This window comes from Gymnoscopelus microlampas (genome assembly GCF_963454915.1).
Source record: "Gymnoscopelus microlampas genome assembly, chromosome: 6".
Lineage (NCBI taxonomy): Eukaryota > Metazoa > Chordata > Actinopteri > Myctophiformes > Myctophidae > Gymnoscopelus > Gymnoscopelus microlampas.
In genome coordinates this window covers 49326474-49343437 of record NC_139943.1, presented here as the reverse complement: position 1 = coordinate 49343437, position 16964 = coordinate 49326474, and the positions used below count along the sequence as shown (strand labels likewise).

Sequence of the window (16964 nt, the reverse complement as noted above, 5' to 3'; positions counted from 1 at the left end):
ATATCTGCTATTTTTTAATAGCCAAAATATAAAATAATGGTTATATCTAAAATCTAAAATGACACAGATGCGTTCCCGGATTGAATGGGTTAAAAAAAAAACACCCAAATAGGGATGACAGGTTGAAAGTGGTTAAAGGCCCATGTTGCCTGTCCCCCCCGGCCGGGTGTGGAGGTCAGTGAGGAGCTAGTGGAGGGGTATAGGCGTTTAGGGTGCACCATATGTTTGATTGATATGATATTGATAATATTGATCGTGAAATAAAACATTTATGTAACATACATCTGACCCACCATGATCAAAAGGATGACGCAAACAAGCTTACAGCTCGTTTCCATTGTGCTTGTGTTGTCAGGCAGAAACCGTGTGTCTCCATATCCAACTTTTTTTTTTTGGTAAACTAATGCCCTACTTTGTCATGCAGAGATGAAAGACAGAGACAAAAGTAGAAAAAATAGCGACTATTTATGCTGTTTTTGCTTTAAGTGTAAGTGGTTAAGTGTGTCTGTGGATTTTATATAAACAAATGAAAAGCAATAACAAGAGCTTTTTTCCATTTCCTGAAAAGTAACCATTTTGGACATACAAGGTTTCCACCGACAGTGACGATATGTTCCTTTTTTATTGGTGGTCCAGGAACCAATGTGACGTTATGATAATAATAATAATAATAATACATAAGATTTATGTTGCGCTTTTACTAGGTACTCAAAGTCGCTTTACAGAAACGAGATAAAAACAACTTTATTAGGAAGAATTAGTAACATTTTATGTAGGGAATGCGAGTCTAAAAAGTTGGGTTTTGAGTGTGGTTTTAAACGTGGTGAGGGTTGGGGGGGGCAGCTCTGATGTGAGCTGCAGAGTGAGTGCCACAGTGAGGGGGCGGCCACCGAGAAGGCCCTGTCACCCCAGGTTCGCTTATTTGTCCTGAGGGTGTCCAGGAGGTTGGCATCACCCGACCTGAGGGAGCGGGAGGGGGGCGAGGCGTTGGATAAGTTCAGAGAGATAGTGCTGGTTGTTGAGGGCCTTATAGGTAGTGATTAGTATTTTGAAGTCAGTTCTGTGTTTGACTGGGAGCCAGTGGAGGTCACGGAGGACTGGTGTGATGTGGTCCCTGGATCGGCTTCTGGTGAGTGTCTCAGCAGCAGTGTGAAAGGCTGGGACGAAGGCGGACAACGTTGCGAAGATGAAAGATGTTTTTTAATGGAGCCGTCAATGTTGAGGGAGAAGTCAAGAGTGGAGCGGGTGAGGGAGTCTGGGGCCAATGATGAGGATTTCAGATTTATTGCAGTTGAGTTTTAGGAAGTTTGTTTGCATCGATGTTTTGATGTCGGTCAGGAAGGAGTTGAGGGTGGAGTGGGTGGAGGGGAGGTAGAGTTGTGCATCATCGACATAAAGGTGTCTCTCCACCAAACAGACTACAACAGACTACATCAGACTACAACAGACCAGCCTGTTGTAGTCGGAAGTAAAAAAGTTCTGCTCAAACTATTGCAAACTGTCGGCCGACGGCACAGCAGTAGCCTGCCAGTGTTGCCAGGTCTGCTTATTATAAGCGACTTTGGGCTTGTTTTCCTGTAAAGTTGCTTGTAAATATTCATAGTTGCGGGTTGCTTTTGTTTGGGCTTGTATATTGAAGTGTAGTTGCTTATTTGGGCTTGCTTTCGAGATACCTTTTGAAAACAGCTGATGTACAGTAGTAGGGCTCAAGTGGTAAAACCGGTCGCTTCTTTGGGCTTGTTTTCATAGACATGGTCCGATGGTTGCTTGTTTCACTCACAGAATCTGTCAACACTGAAGCCCTCAGTTTGGACCAAAAGAAAGCACGTACAAAACAGTACTGCCTTAACGGTGAAAACTGAGGCCGTGTCTGCGGAGTGTCTGTCCAAGGGGGAGCATATACAGGACGATGTTAGTGATGTGCAGTTACATTCCATATCTCTAATGTAATTTAAGCAGCGTTCCGCATTCTTGGTCACTGACCAAGGGAGAGCTGTACTGTACATCATTATTATTTGATTTGATTTTTTCTTCTCATTAATTCTTCAGTTTCAAGTAATGCACTTTGTAACTTATTTTGAGTGCTTTATAAATAAAATATATCTTGATGACATCACTGATTCTTAGCCCTCTGTTGGTACTAAATTATATACCTTGATGCAGCAGTGGTGGACAGAAACAAAGTTTTGTTGCTGTCGGGTAGAAACCTCTCCATATTCTAACCTTTTGTGTTTTTTCTTAAATTAACGCCCTACTTGATCATACTACAGTGTCACACAAAACTAGTATCAAAAGTAGCAGATCCACAAGCTTGAAACGTGGCGCGAATCTGCTACTTTTGATACTCTTGCTTTTGAATCCTGAAAAGTAACAGTTTTGGACCCGACAGCGACGATTTACTTGTACTGTACTTTGGTACATCTTTTGAGTATTTGCACTTTACTTGAGTATTTCTTACTTATGACTTTCACTCCACTACATTTCAAAGACAATCTACAAGCTTGTGAGCTTGCAGATCTGCTATTTCATTTATTTATTCTGGGGGGACCATCAGCCAAAAATAGCTATTTATAAAAATAGCTATTTCCAGTTTTCTTTAAAGGTGTGTGTGTGTGTGTGTGTGTGTGTGTGTGTGTGTGTGTGTGTGTGTGTGTGTGTGTGTGTGTGTGTGCGTGCGTGCGTGCGTGCGTGCGTGCGTGCGTGCGTGCGTGCGTGCTAGGGGTGTGCCGATATATCGTCCCGCGATATATCGCGATACGTTTTCGCGACGATATGTATCGTTTTGGGGAAAAAAAATATCGTTTTTGAATTTTTTTTTTTTTTTTTTTTTTTTACAATCATAATAATCAGGCATGCAAACGGCCCCGAAGTGAAAAGAGTGACAACATGTTTTTTTTTCGGGTCAGGTGTCATACTATTTGGATTCAAAACGGCTATTGTAGCTGAAAAGCTACAAGTTTGCATGTCTGAATAATGCAAAAACAGAATTATTTGTTTGCATTGTCTTTTTTTCTCCTCCATATATTTTCATAATAAAAAAAGTGCGTATCGTATCGTATCGAAATCGTATCGAAGTTGTGAGCCAAATATCGTATCGTATCGTTTCGTGAAATTAGTGTATCGGCACACCCCTAGTGCGTGCGTGCGTGCGTGCGTGAAAGAGAGAGAGGGACACAGAGAGAGAGAGTGAGAGAGAGACAAAGAGAGAGACAGATAGAGATAGAGTCACAGAGAGAGAGGGAGAGGAGAGGAGGAGTCTGTTCTCTGTTGGTCCATATACTGAGCTGAGTCACTCATGATGCATTGCCTGCCTGGGAAGATCTCGTGCAACCACTAAACTTCCCATTTCTAGTGCTCCTCTGAGACGTACACACACGCGTGTGCACACACACACACACACACACCCTCTCACACACACACAAACTCTCTCGCACGCGCGCGCATGCACACACACCCACACACTCACTCACAGAACGTGGATGCTCAGACATTCAGTGCCACTGGGATCGTGTCTCTCTCAGGCTGTTGGGTGAGTTTTGTTGTGTTTCTTCTCATGCTGTTTGTTGGGATTCTCCTGCTCAGTGTTGACGCTGGTGCTTTGGTTGAGATTTGGTTTAGACAGAAAAAAAGCTGTCCAAGTACAGAGCCAACTCGTGGTCCAGTTTTCTATATATACAGTAGAGGGTTTAAGTGTTTAAGTTCTGTGGACACTGTGTTGGGGTTTCCTTTCCAAAGCAGAGCCTGTGTGTGTGTGTGTGTGTGTGTGTGTGTGTGTGTGTGTGTGTGTGTGTGTGTGTGTGTGTGTGTGTGTGTGTGTGTGTGTGTGTGTGTGTGTGTGTGTGTGTGTGTGTGTGTGTGTGTGTGTGTGTGTGTGTGTGTGTGTGTGTGTGTGTGTGTGTGTGTGTGTGACAGGGGGGTTACACGTTCTCACAGCTCTTACACTGAGGAGTGTGACACTGTTTGTATACTTTATAAATATACACTCTAGAGCTGGCTTTAGTTTTCAATTCAGTACCTACCGCTGCACATTAGGAAGAAATAAACATTTAGTTCAGGGTGTTTCCTTCTGCCTACAAGGTTTGAGACAATGGCACTTCATGACCGGGCTCAAGACTAAAGTCAAATCATGTTGATAAGATATGCTGCTATTTCAGTTTAACTTTGACTTCTTTATTTTTTACTTCTTCCTGTTTCTCCTTTTAAGCACTTTCACCCTGGTATCACTTATTTGGGGTATGCTTTTATGTAGGTGTAAAATATTTCCAAAAGTTAAAAAATGCAGATCTTTAATCAGTGTTCCCACGTGCGCTTACATCTGGCAACAAACACTCATCGAAAGTATCAGATGTGAGCTTGTAGATTCGCTCTTTTCAGCTAATCTATTTAGTGTAGAGCAGTGGTTCTCAACCGGTGGTTCCAGGGACCACCAGTGGTCCTTGGGGGGAGTACCAGGGGGTCCCCAGCGAAATTAGTTAACATAGCGTCACAATCATTTTAACCACTTAGCTTTGGCTAATCAAAAATAGCAGATCTACAAGCTCATAGCGCGGCACCGAGTGCCACGCTATGAGCTTGTAGATCTTCTATTTTTGAAAATTCGTGAACATTAATACAAATCTATAAAATATATTTTTTTTTAAAGCAAACATTTATAACTCAAATCTTTGCTTCTGGGGGTCCCTGGCACAAAACGTTTTCAGATGGGGGTCCGCGGCCAAATGTATATCAATTCAGGGGTCCTTGTCATGAATAAGGTTGAAAACCACTGGTGTAGAGGGAAAGCAGGAGGAGGCCCAGTAATAGACCCCTGGGGGGACTACACATTACGTAGGTGTTTAAAGTGGTAAATGTGGTCCCTACAGTAAATAACACAGAGAGAATCTTTGGTATGGTAACCGGTTTGGGATTACAACGAGGCAAGAGGGTATTAAGCTTTCTCTCAGACATTAAGTATGCGTGTGCTCTGCCTTGAGGCAGCAGGCTTTGAATATTTTAGGCGAGAAAATGAGGCTTTTCAGCTATGTCAAGAAGACACTCCCTTAACTGTATGCTGCCGGTGTGTGACAGGGTGGGGACACTTGAAACAGGTGTGCCGTTGTCTTTTATGCAACAACACCACGTTTCAGAGCATTGACACACACACATTGCCTCAGAGAGACAGCGAGGGACAATACAGGGAAAGATAAGTCGTTTAACAACTTTACACCTGGAAGGGAGTCGCTGTTTTTGGGCACGTCACTGATAGAGGTGAATAGTTTCACCTTAGACTACCTAGTTTTGCTGTTTTGGAAGTAGTGGTTAATGTAGGCTACCAAAGGCAGGGTGTGCAGGCCTCTTTAACTTGGCTGGAAAGCGGCGTGGAGTGGAGTGGACACAATGAAATGCGAAGGTAACGCCTCTTTCCTCATTCATGGCATGTTTCCTCTTGTCATAATAATTTATATGCACCTTTTTTATTGTGGCCGTTTGTTTAAAGGCCAAAGTCCGCTGTCAGATTAGATGTTAATATGCTGTAACAAGTGAATTATGGATAAACCACTAAATGGATACTTTTATCTAATTTTAGTTAAGTTAATTTAAAAACATTTTTAGTTGTCTGCCTAGAAATGATCAGACTATTTTAAGCACTTCCCGGGACCGCCTCCTCTGTGTGTGTGTGTGTGTGTGTGTGTGTGTGTGTGTGTGTGTGTGTGTGTGTGTGTGTGTGTGTGTGTGTGTGTGCGTGTGCGTGTGTGTTTATGTGCAATGAGAAAGACAGAGACATACTGTACTGTGGGAATAAAGAGAAAAACAGCGTGACAGCTGTCAGCTTGACAAATAATGTCTCCATCCTCCATGCGACTGTAGATGAACCTACAATTGCACTTTGACCTTCATTCCTTTATTCCTTTTTTATTGTAATTACTCTTTCTTTATTGTATCCCTTCTATTCATGAATTCTCTCTCCAGTAAAGCGCTTTGAATGAGACTGGTTTGAGTGTGAGAGTATCTGCCCCTTGCATTTAATGATGTGCATTATTTCATATACATCATAATCTGGAATATATTGTAAAGATAATGCATATTGTTTTCCAGCATGGGTAGATTCAACAAACTTCTGTTTTCAATGACATACTCACTGAGTGAGGAAAGGGTACAGCTGGTATCTTTATATTAGTAACCCATTAAGACCTGAAGCCGATTCTACAAAATTGTCTTCTGAATCCCAACGGTTTTCTGAAAAACAAATGTTTCTATATCAGTGGTGCTCACACCTTTTCATGTCAAGGACCCCCAAAATTATATGTATTTGGCCGCCGACCACCATCTCAAAATGTTTTGTTCCAGGGACCCCCATGAAGCAAAGATTTGAGTTAAAAATGTTCACTGTAAAATAATATATATATTCAAAGATTTGCACACATTTTCACGATTAAAAAAAAAATAGCAGATCTACAAGCTCATAGCGCGGCACTCGGTGCCGCGCTATGAGCTTGTAGATCTGCTATTTTTGAATAGCCAAAGTGTAAAAGAATGCTTTTTAGCTCAAATCTAAAAATGACACAGATGCGTCTAAATGGGTTAAATGTGTACTGTACACAATTGGAGTTCACAACAAAACAGTCTCCTCTGCAGTCCTGGAGATTTAGTACATGACCTTTACAGAAGGAGTTCTGGATTCGTCCACGTCCTTGTGTACTGTAGGTCTTTTTAATACATTTTCGTTGCTGTCGTGTAGAGACCCTGTATGTCCAAAACGGTTAACTTTTCAGGAACTAGAAAAAATAGCCTGTGTTCCAAAGGATGTAGTTATTATTTAGTCACAAGCCCTTGTTAAAACTTTTCATTGGTTCAATATTTATAAAAACCCGCAGCTAGACTCAACCAGAGTTTAACTTTCAAGAATTCACTAACATAGGCAAAATAGCAGATCTGCAAACTCACAACGTGTGAGCTAGTAGACCGGCTATTTTATTATGTTTTTGTTCGACGTTCTTGGAAGTACGGCATTCATTTACAAGAAAAACATAAAAAAAAACGTGGAGATACCAGGTTTCTGCCTGACAGTGACGATTTATTAGGAGAGAAGCAGATGCGTCCAGCCTCGGTAAAATAAATGTTCATCTTCAGAAGGCAGTTTCCATGGCAGCCAAGTCCTCCCAGACTAAAAAGCAAGGACACCGAGGTTGAGTTCCACTTCAAAGATCTCCTTCACCGAGACACAGCAGGACAGTGCTTCACTAGTGATTTAAACATCCAACAAAAAAGTTTGGACATTTGTGCTTGGTAGATTATGTTAAAGAGGTGGTGCCATGGTTTTGCACTTTTTCTGTTTTTCATGTGTCTATGAGGTTGATAGAACTTCATTAAGCCCCCTGGTGGTGTTTTTATGGTGTTTTATGTCTTCTCTGACTATTTTGAGTTTCTACCTGGAGGCTGAAACCTTGAGGGTCAAACGTGCCAATAGAAAAACAGTGCTTTAGTGACATGGTAAAAACATACCCTCCCCCTCATTATCATAACACAACAGGTGTGGGCATGAGGAGGAGGAGGAGGGACTAGGACAAGTGGGTAGTGCTAAGGTGGTGGAGGAGGTGCTAAGGTGAGAACCAGGTATACTTAATGAACTGGAGGCGTGTCCACATAAAAACATAATTTTAACAATTTCTGTACACTTTTTGAACAAAATCTTCCTCCTAGTATAACCATAATACCTGATGATGATGTTTTAGGGGGGAAACAACACTGAAAATCACGGCACCCCGTCTTTAAGTCATTTTAAGATTGCTTTGGCTATTCAAAAATAGCAGATATACAAGCTCATAGCACGGCTACTGTATGAGCTTGTATATCTGCTATTTTTCTGCTAAAATCTTGAAAAATGTGTGCAAATCTTTGAATATATAAATGTTTTAAAGCAAACATTTTTAACTCCGATCTGTGCTTCTGGCTGTCCCTGGAACAGAATATTTTGAGAGCGGGGCCAAATACAGTACATATCATTTTGGGGGTCCTTGACTTGGAAAAGTTGGAGCACCACTGATATAGCAACATACTGTTAGGATTTAGAAAACATGTTTAGACATACCACTAAGTACTTTAACCCATTAAGACCTGGAACGCATCAGTGTCACTTTAGATTTCTTTGGCTTTTCAAAAATAGCAGATATGCATGAGCTTCATGAGATCTGCTATTTTTGAAAAATCTTGAAACGTTTTTTTTTTTTTTTTTTAGATTTCTTTCAAAAAAACTGTTTAGGATTTAGAAAACATTTTTAAGAATCGCCTCAGGTCTTAATTGGTTAACAGACTATGCCCTGTCCCTGTTCTGGGGGGCGAACAAACATTTGGCGAAAACAGACGTTCTACAAGCTCACAGCGCACGTTGTGAGATCTGGTGTACAGACCAAGTAGCTATAGAGCCCTGGAGGACCCAGGGACCTCTTTCATACCGTACTTTGTCTATTTGAAAATAGCCGATCTACAAGCTCACGACTCACAGTATACTTCCTTCCACCACTCGTCAACATATAGGCCTAGATTCTCAGGGAAGCCTTTTCCTCATTCCATGTGTTTACATCAGCAGCAGGTCTAAGAGGCTCCTTCCTCTTTAAGAGACTGCAAACTGCTCTGAAATGAGCCAGAATGGGGCCCTTTGTGTCCACTAACAACTTAATGTTCACATGCTTTTATTTAGCGCTGCGATGGGCTGCTAATTTGCATGGAGTTCTGTCAGTTTTCTGCCAGCTAGTTTTAATGACAGGATGCCAGAGAGAGAGAGAGGGAGAGGGTGAGGGTGAGAGAGAGAGAGAGAAATTGAAATAAAAAAATGTATGGTACTGTAAGCTATATATTTTTTCTAAGTTGCAATGTGACAGCTCTGTTTTTCCCTTTTAATTGTACATACATCGTTTAGTTTTGATTGTTTTGTATTTGACACTTGCCTTGGCGATGTAAACGTATAGCCTACACGTTTTTCTCATGCCAGCAAAGCTCCATTGAATCGAATTGAATAGAGAGAAAGCGAGAGAGTTCCCATGCTTGTGAACAGTTCTCTCTCTCTCTCTCTCTCTCTCTCATACAAACAGACTGGCTGTGGTCTGAATACCTACAGGAGGTGATTTACAATAGAGAAGCTGGTGTTTGACACAGTTTATAACAACCCCAGGAGAGAGCCAGTATCGCCTGTGTGGAAAAGTGAACCTCTCCTCTCTGCTGCAATCTCATCTCATGAATGGAGCCGTGTGTGTGTGTGTGTGTGTGTGTGTGTGTGTGTGTGTGTGTGTGTGTGTGTGTGTGTGTGTGTGTGTGTGTGTGTGTGTGTGTGTGTGTGTGTGTGTGTGTGTGTGTGTGTGTGTGTGTGTGTGTGTGTGTGTGTGTGTGTGTGTGTGTGTGTGTTATAGACATTATGAGGACCATTTCCTTGGTACCTCACAAGAGAAATGGTTATTTCGTGGTCAAAACAGATTTGGGGAGTTAGGCTTTCAATTAGGGAAAGATTGCGGTAGGGTTCAGGGTTATGATTAGACGTAATATGAAGGTTGGGGTTGGAGAGATTTCTTATTAGTTGTGCGACAGTGTCGTGCACCGAAAATAGCCGCTCTACTTAAATGATTAGCTTCTACATAGGCTATTTTCGGCTTTAGGGTTAGGTTCAAATTGACCCCCAAAAAACATTGATTTACTATCAAGCAGTGGTGGAAAAAGTACTCAAATGTTTTACTTATGTAAAAGTATCAATACTGCAATGTAGAAGACCTCTGTTACAAGTAAATGTCCGGAATTCATTACTTGAGTAAAAGTACAAAAGTATTGGTATCAAAATAAATATACTTAAAGTACCAAAAGTAAAAGTACTAAAATGTTTGAAAATAGCAGATCTACAAGCTCACAACGGGTCGCGGTGCGACGCGTTGTGAGCTTGTAGATCGGCTATTTTCAAATGGCCTACGTATAAAATAGGGCTAAAGTGGTTAATGTATGTTTTATAATGTAATTTATATCTACAAAGTAACTTGTAACTAAAATGTTCAAATAATTGCAGTGGAGTAAAAGTACAATATTTGCCTCTGAGATGTAGTGGAGTAGAAGTAAAAGTACTGAAAACTGGAAATACTCCAGGAAAGTAAAAAATACCTCAAAATTGTACTTAAGTACAGTACTTGAGTAAATGTACTTAGTTACTTAACACCACTGCTCTCAAGTACAGTAATACGTGTGTGTGTGTGTGTGTGTGTGTGTGTGTGGGGGGTGTGTTGTTGTTGTTGTTGTTGTCACGATATGTGGGTGGAGTCTCCACATTCGTGCCAAAAATGTACATTATGAGGTGGAGAAGTCGTTCCTGGATGGATGCTTCCCTTATTGTCCTTAATGTGGCCGTGGTGGGAGGAAGCCAGGCACATAATCAGGAGGAATTCCTGAGGCCGGGCCCGTTTTAAAGATTGATCATAATTTAAGGGACGTGTTTAGAAAGTCCCTGGGCTGCGCGGAGCGTGGGACCAGTTGAAGGCAGACAGTCACTTACAGTCGTTAGCCTTTAATTAGGGTCAGGCCTGGGCAAAAAATAGGAGACGTGAGTGTATGATTCTGTGGCATTTGTCCCTCCTAGATTGGGTTTTTAGATAAAGATCACTGTTCGGTAGATGAAATGGAGGGGTTGTGAACGCGCCATAGTGGATGTATAGTTAACTTATTCTGCCCCCCACCTACGCCCCCCCCCCACCCCACCCTGCCATTTTTATACCCAAGTTATATCCACCAGTGGTGTAAAGTCACTAAGTACATTTACTCAAGTGCTGTACAATTCTGAGGTACTTTTACTCAAGTATTTCCAATTTTCTGTACTTTTACTTCTACTCCACTACACCTCAGAGGCAGATATTGTACTTTTTTTACTCCACTACAATAATTTGAATAATTTAGTTACTAGTTGCTTTGTTGATTTGCATTATTATTACAAAACATACATTAACCACTTCAGCCCTGAATACATTTCGGCCATTTGAAAATAGCAGATCTACAAGCTCACAATGCGTCGCAATGCGACGCATTGTGAGCTTGTAGATCTGCTATTTTCAAAAGATTTCTAGACATTTTATACATTTGAAAACGTGTGAAACGGGACCTTCTTTCTACTTTTGATACTTTAAGTACGTTTTAATACCAAAACTTTTGTACTTTTACTCAAGTAAATTTTGAATTCCGGACTTTTACTTGACAAAGTGACAAGTACTGACAAAGTACTTCTACATTGCCGTATCGACACTTTTACTTAAGTAAAGAATTTGAGTACTTTTTCCCACCACTGATATCCACTATATGTTTTCATGTGCTGGCTGCTGTGTATAAATAGAACGGGTACACTGTGTGCATGCTGTGACACATTGGTTTATTGTGATTCACTGAGGAATGCAGTCATTCATGAGTCGTGCATTTGAGTTTCTATTTTACTTTCGAGGAGGAGGAGGGTGTTGGGCATCAGAAGAAGAATGAAATATTATGTTTTCGACGAAAGTTAACTTTCCGCTATAGGCAGTATTTGGGCCAGCCAACATGGACGCCAACATTAAATTTTTTGTTAAAAAGTTACAGATCTATATTCTGATAGTAATCATTGCTACATAGAGCAGTGGTTCTCAACCTGTGGGTCGGACCCCCACATGCTTTTGGGGGGGGGAACCCCGATGACAGTGAAGTGACAATTTAAGGACTTTTAAGACCTTTTTAATACCTAAAAAAAAAATAAGAAAAGAAAAATACCATTAGCTTACTGCATCAGTAATCATCAAACTATACTATAAAAACTGATCAAACATCGGCCAAATTGTCAAAGAGGCGTTGTGAGCTTGTAGATCTGCTATTTTCACTATCTATCTGTGGAACCTAGTCAAACTAAATGTAATGCCTCAACTCCTACATTCCAAGTGCTTGTCTGGGTGGGGGGTCCCCAGTTCAAATATGATTATTTTGGGGGGGGGTCACGGCCTGAAAATGTTGAGAACCACTGCTATAGAGTGTTTGTTCAGTAACAGGAGTCTCCCTGTCTCTCCGGCTCTTTAATAAAACAGAAAATACATTTTCAAGTGCCTTGCCAATTTTAGTCAATCAGGAGAGAGTGCCCGTTTGTCAGCTTTAATTTTTTTTATAGTGTTCCAGTTCCGATGTTGTCTGCTCATTCATTTGTGTCATAACTTGTTTATCCTGCATCCTGTACGAGTCGTTTCTCCTGATTGAATCAAATTTGTATAATCCTGACCTGAAAATACATTTTCTATTTATTATAGAGCTGGAGAGACAGGGAGACCGGTGTTACTATACAAATACTCTATAGCAATGATTACTATCACAATATAGAGATATTTAACACTTATTTTAAAAACGTATTTAACTGAACACTACACCTTGTTACTGTAGCACTTAACCCATTAAGACCGGGAACGCATTTGTGTCGTTTTTTTTATTTCTTTTGGCTATTCAAAAATAGCAGATATACAAGCTCATAGCGCGGCACCGAGTGCCGCGCTATGAGCTTGTAGATCTGCTATTTTTTTTTAAATCGTGAACATTTTTGCAAGTCTTTGAGTATACTTTTTTTAAGCAAACACTTTTCACTCTGTTACAACTTCTTCTGGGGGTCCCTGAAACAACATATTTTGAGATGGGGGTCCACGGCCAAACACATATCATTTTTTAGAACGTTTTTCAAAAAACTGTTCATAATTTGCTAAAGCATCATTTATACTCCCATCATGCAAGAGTGTCACTTGCCAAAAAGAACAGAAAGTAGTCACAACGGACGAGTGATATATCTACCAGCTATCAATAGATGGACAAGCTTACACCATGTCATGTGGTGTAAGCTTGTAGATCATTATAGTATAAACCACCTAGGCTGAGTGAGAATGCTTCTGTGTTTCCATCTCATTCAACCATTGCTTACATAACTAGCTTTTTTCTGTTACTGTCATGATGCCTAGGAAGTCACTTGCCTGCATCAGTTTGCTCCACCACCAGTCGCTTGTATTTTGTTGCTGTCCAGCAGAAACCAGCTAATTCCATTTTGACGCGTTCGCATTTCTTTTCATAAAACAGGGCCATTGAACGCCCTTTACGTCTGTGTGTTGGTAAAAAAAATATTGAACCAATTAAAAGCATTAAAAAAGCGCTTCTGACAAAACCAGCTAACTCCATTGGATCCTCAAATTCTCTGCTAAACCAGCTAACTCCACCGGAGTTAGCTGGAGGCTGGACTCCAGGCTCCACCCCCTTTTGACCTCCTTTTGACCTCCTTATCAATGATGAACAAAACCTCCTAACTCCGCTTTTTTTTTTTTCATTTCCTGAAGAATGAACATTTTGGAGTTAGCTGGTTCCTGCCGGACAGCAGAGATATCCGCATCAGTTCGGGGAGCTTTTACAGATTGTAGCAACTCGCTCATCATTGCAACAAATGCAACATTTTGTGACGCGTTGAACACATTTGAGCTGCAGTATCAGTATCTGGAGATGACAGCTTGTTTCTATCCTTCATTGTAATCCTGCTACTGTGTATGAGATCAATGTTCACATCATTTATTGCTCCCTGTTCCATGTTTGTTGCACCCTTTGTAAATCCAGGGATTGGAATTAGAGTTAAACATGATTTATACTTAGTTGCGCGCCAGTGTCATGTGCCGAAAAATAGCTGATCTATAAGCTCACAACGCGTCGCAGCGCGACGCGTTGTGGGCTTGTAGATCTGCTGTTTTTCGGCTTTAGGCTTACGTTTAAAAATGGCATTTTTTTTTAAATGGCATTCATAACATGGCTGTCCCAAAGTGTTGATGTCCTCACAAGTATAGGAATACAAACGTGTGTGTGTGTGTGTGTGTGTGTGTGTGTGTGTGTGTGTGTGTGTGTGTGTGTGTGTGTGTGTGTGTGTGTGTGTGTGTGTGTGTGTGTCTGTGTGTGTGTGTGTGTGTGTGTGTGTGTGTGTGTGTGTGTGTGTGTGTGTGTGTGCGCGCGCGCGTGCGTGCTGGTCTTTGTTTGTTGCGAGGCACAGGAGGACAGTAGTAGGCAGCAGACTGCTCTCGGGAAACCACACACTGACAACTTTAAATAGTATTGTAGTGGTTATAAATCTACGTATTTTAATGTTGTGTTACTTCAATTAATAGCCTAATCATTATTATAGTAATGATTAGGCTTTTAAACAGCCAGGCCAGGCCAGCAATATTTATATTTGAAACGGCCAATTAAGATTCTAGATGGCCAATGGCCAGAATACACCGGCTAATGGAAACCTGGCTATAAATACAGTATGTTCCATAAATGTAAAAGGACAGATCGGTCCTTTGGATAGAGCACAATCTATTTTTTGAAATGAAAGCGATCAAGATTCATGCCGCTGGGATGGAAAACCACTCTTCCATGTGAAATAAATAAAGCTATAAATGGGAAGACTGCGTGCATCATGTATCAGTGCAAATAAATACAACTATAAATAGGAACACTGCGAGCATCATGCATGATTGCGGTCATTTATTATGAGTTTTGCCTTCAGAGGACCAGCGGTGTATATATACAGTAACCTATATCTCTACAGTTCCCGTGAACGTGGAAAAGACGGATCATTCTTTTCGCCATTTTCAAAATAGTGGAGATCATACAAGTTAGACGGAACAGAACATCTCTTTACCATGTTCCATCACCGGGGGGCCAAGCAGAGGGCAGACAGATGTATCTGACACACTTTTAAAGAGCGGACACACTGGAAAACAATTGACTCTGATGATAGAGTATAACGTAGTCACTGCTGTCTCCACTGTATGACTGGCTTCTCTCTGGAGCATAGAGAATGGACACAAACAATGATTGCTGTAAAGTACAGTACAGTACAGCACAGTATCTACAGTAGTATATCGTCTCTGTCGGGTGGAAAACTCATACTGTATGTCCAAAAACTGTTACTTTTCAGGATTCAAATGTGGCAAAAGTACTAAAGTAGCAGATCTACAAGCTCGTAATGCGACGCTTCGCGCCGCGTTACGAGCTTGTAGATCTGCTACTTTTGATGCCTTTGTGTGACGCTGTAGTATGATCGAGTAGGGCGTTAATTTACGGAAAAAAAGTTAAGAATATGGAGATAAGAGGTTTCTGTCCGTCAGCAACGATATATATATACATACTGTAGTGTACAGTGTATGTGATGCCTCAGTGTGACTCGTTAAAGTGTCCTGCTGTCGCCGTGGGAACGTTTTAAATGGAGACTAATGGACCAATAGACAGCCTCTGTGTTTATAGAGTGAGACCACCCACTGCTCTGGCCTTCTGGAAAGATGGCACCGCACGAAGGGTTTACCTACGCGAGCGTGTGTGTGCGTGTGCGTGTGCGTGTGCGTGTGCGTGTGCGTGTGCGTGTGCGTGTGTGTGTGTGTGGGTGTGCGTGCTTTCAAATCTGTAGAGAGTGAGACCTGAGCTACTGAACTCATCTGGTGTAGTGTAAGTATAGGATTTTCTTATCTAACAGGTTGCTATTAGTTGTACTTTGAGTGCTAAAGTATATTAGTGCTTTAAGCAGTAGGCCGTTGTTAGTTTGTATTATAGTATTTGTGTTTGAAGCAGTAGGCTTAAAGCTGTTGAGCAGTTAAGCAGGCTATAACCCAATCAAGTGCCTTGCTAACTCATCTGGTGTAGTGTAAGTATAGGATTTTCTTATCGAACAGGTTGCACGACTCCCCTTCTCCGTTCTCTACACTGGCTCCCCGTAGCCGCTACGGCGTAGCGGCTCGCATCCAGTTTAAAACCCTGGTGCTAGCCTATAGGGCAGTGAAAGGAACAGCTCCTTCTTACCTCCGGACTAATGGTCGAGGCTTACACCCCCTGCCCGACCACTTCGGTCTGCCGCCTCGGGGGCGACTGGTTTCCCCGTCGCTCAGTGGTCCTTCTGGCCGATCTACGCGGTCACAGCTTTTTTTCTGTTCTGGCCCCACAGTGGTGGCATGAACTCCCCACTGACGTCAGGACAGCAGAGTCACTGCCCATCTTTCGCCGCAGGCTGAAAACCCACCTCTTCAGGAAACACTATCCTAACCCTTCCACTTAGCCTTGCCTACCTGTTGTCAATTATTTATACGAGCTCTTGTTTTATTGGATCTTGTTTATTTTGATACACTTATTGGTTTTAGATTGCTCATTTGATTTGGTCTCATCTGTTTAAGAAAGTAGGAAGCTGATATATTGCACTTTTACCTTAGCGCTAGGTATACTCTTAGTAGCTTGTTTTAGAAGAGAATGCACTTAATACTTCTGGTGATTAGTAGTTTTCTTGACTACCTATGTTGAATGCACTTATCGTAAGTCGCTTGTAAGCGTCTGCTAAATGACCGTAATGTTGTGTGTGTGTGTGTGTGTGTGTGTGTGTGTGTGTGTGTGTGTGTGTGTGTGTGTGTGTGTGTGTGTGTGTGTGTGTGTGTGTGTGTGTGTGTGTGTGTGTGTGTGTGTGTGTGTGTGTGTGTGTGTGTGTGGGTGGGTGGGTGGGTGGGTGGGTGGGTGCGCGTGCGTGCGCGCGCGCTATTTAATCCCTCAGTACTGCAGTCAGCTGGTTGGCTGAAGCCTGACATTACCTAGAGTTTAAGTGTTTATTATTGGCTGACTTTGACTGTTTATATTTTTATATGTGACATTCGGCTCATGATTGAGCTGTCAATCACTGTTTATGGTGAGCTGTCAATCACTGTTTATGGTGAGCTGTCAATCACTGTGTGTATGATGAGCTGTCAATCACTGTGTGCATGATGAGCTGTCAATCACTGTGTGTACGATTAGCTGTCAGATAAATCACTTTTTATGTTGATAATGCATCAGGCCAGTGGTTCCCATTAACATCCCCCCCCCCCCCCCCTCTTACATCTGACAAAATCTGAGACCGCCACACACGTACGTGTTTTAGACATGATGTGCCCTTATGCCCTATATACTTCTCGTACAATGAATAGCAAAAATAG

At 41.7% G+C, this 16964-nt stretch overlaps 1 protein-coding gene across 5 annotated transcripts in view; it reads left to right on the top strand.

Annotated features, from left to right (window-relative positions):
* Positions 1 to 16964, top strand: part of LOC311048057 (FYVE, RhoGEF and PH domain-containing protein 4-like) — a 130457-nt gene that overhangs the window by 74668 nt on the left and 38825 nt on the right. The window contains exon 1 of one of the 5 annotated variants that reach the window (XM_084061071.1): positions 5166 to 5389. The exons of the other annotated variants lie outside the window; for them this stretch is intronic. Within the exon in view, the coding sequence (XP_083917197.1) occupies positions 5377 to 5389 (13 nt within the window). The 5' untranslated portion in view covers positions 5166 to 5376. Of the gene's footprint in view, positions 1 to 5165; positions 5390 to 16964 lie in introns of those variants that run through there. 5 annotated transcript variants of the gene reach the window in all.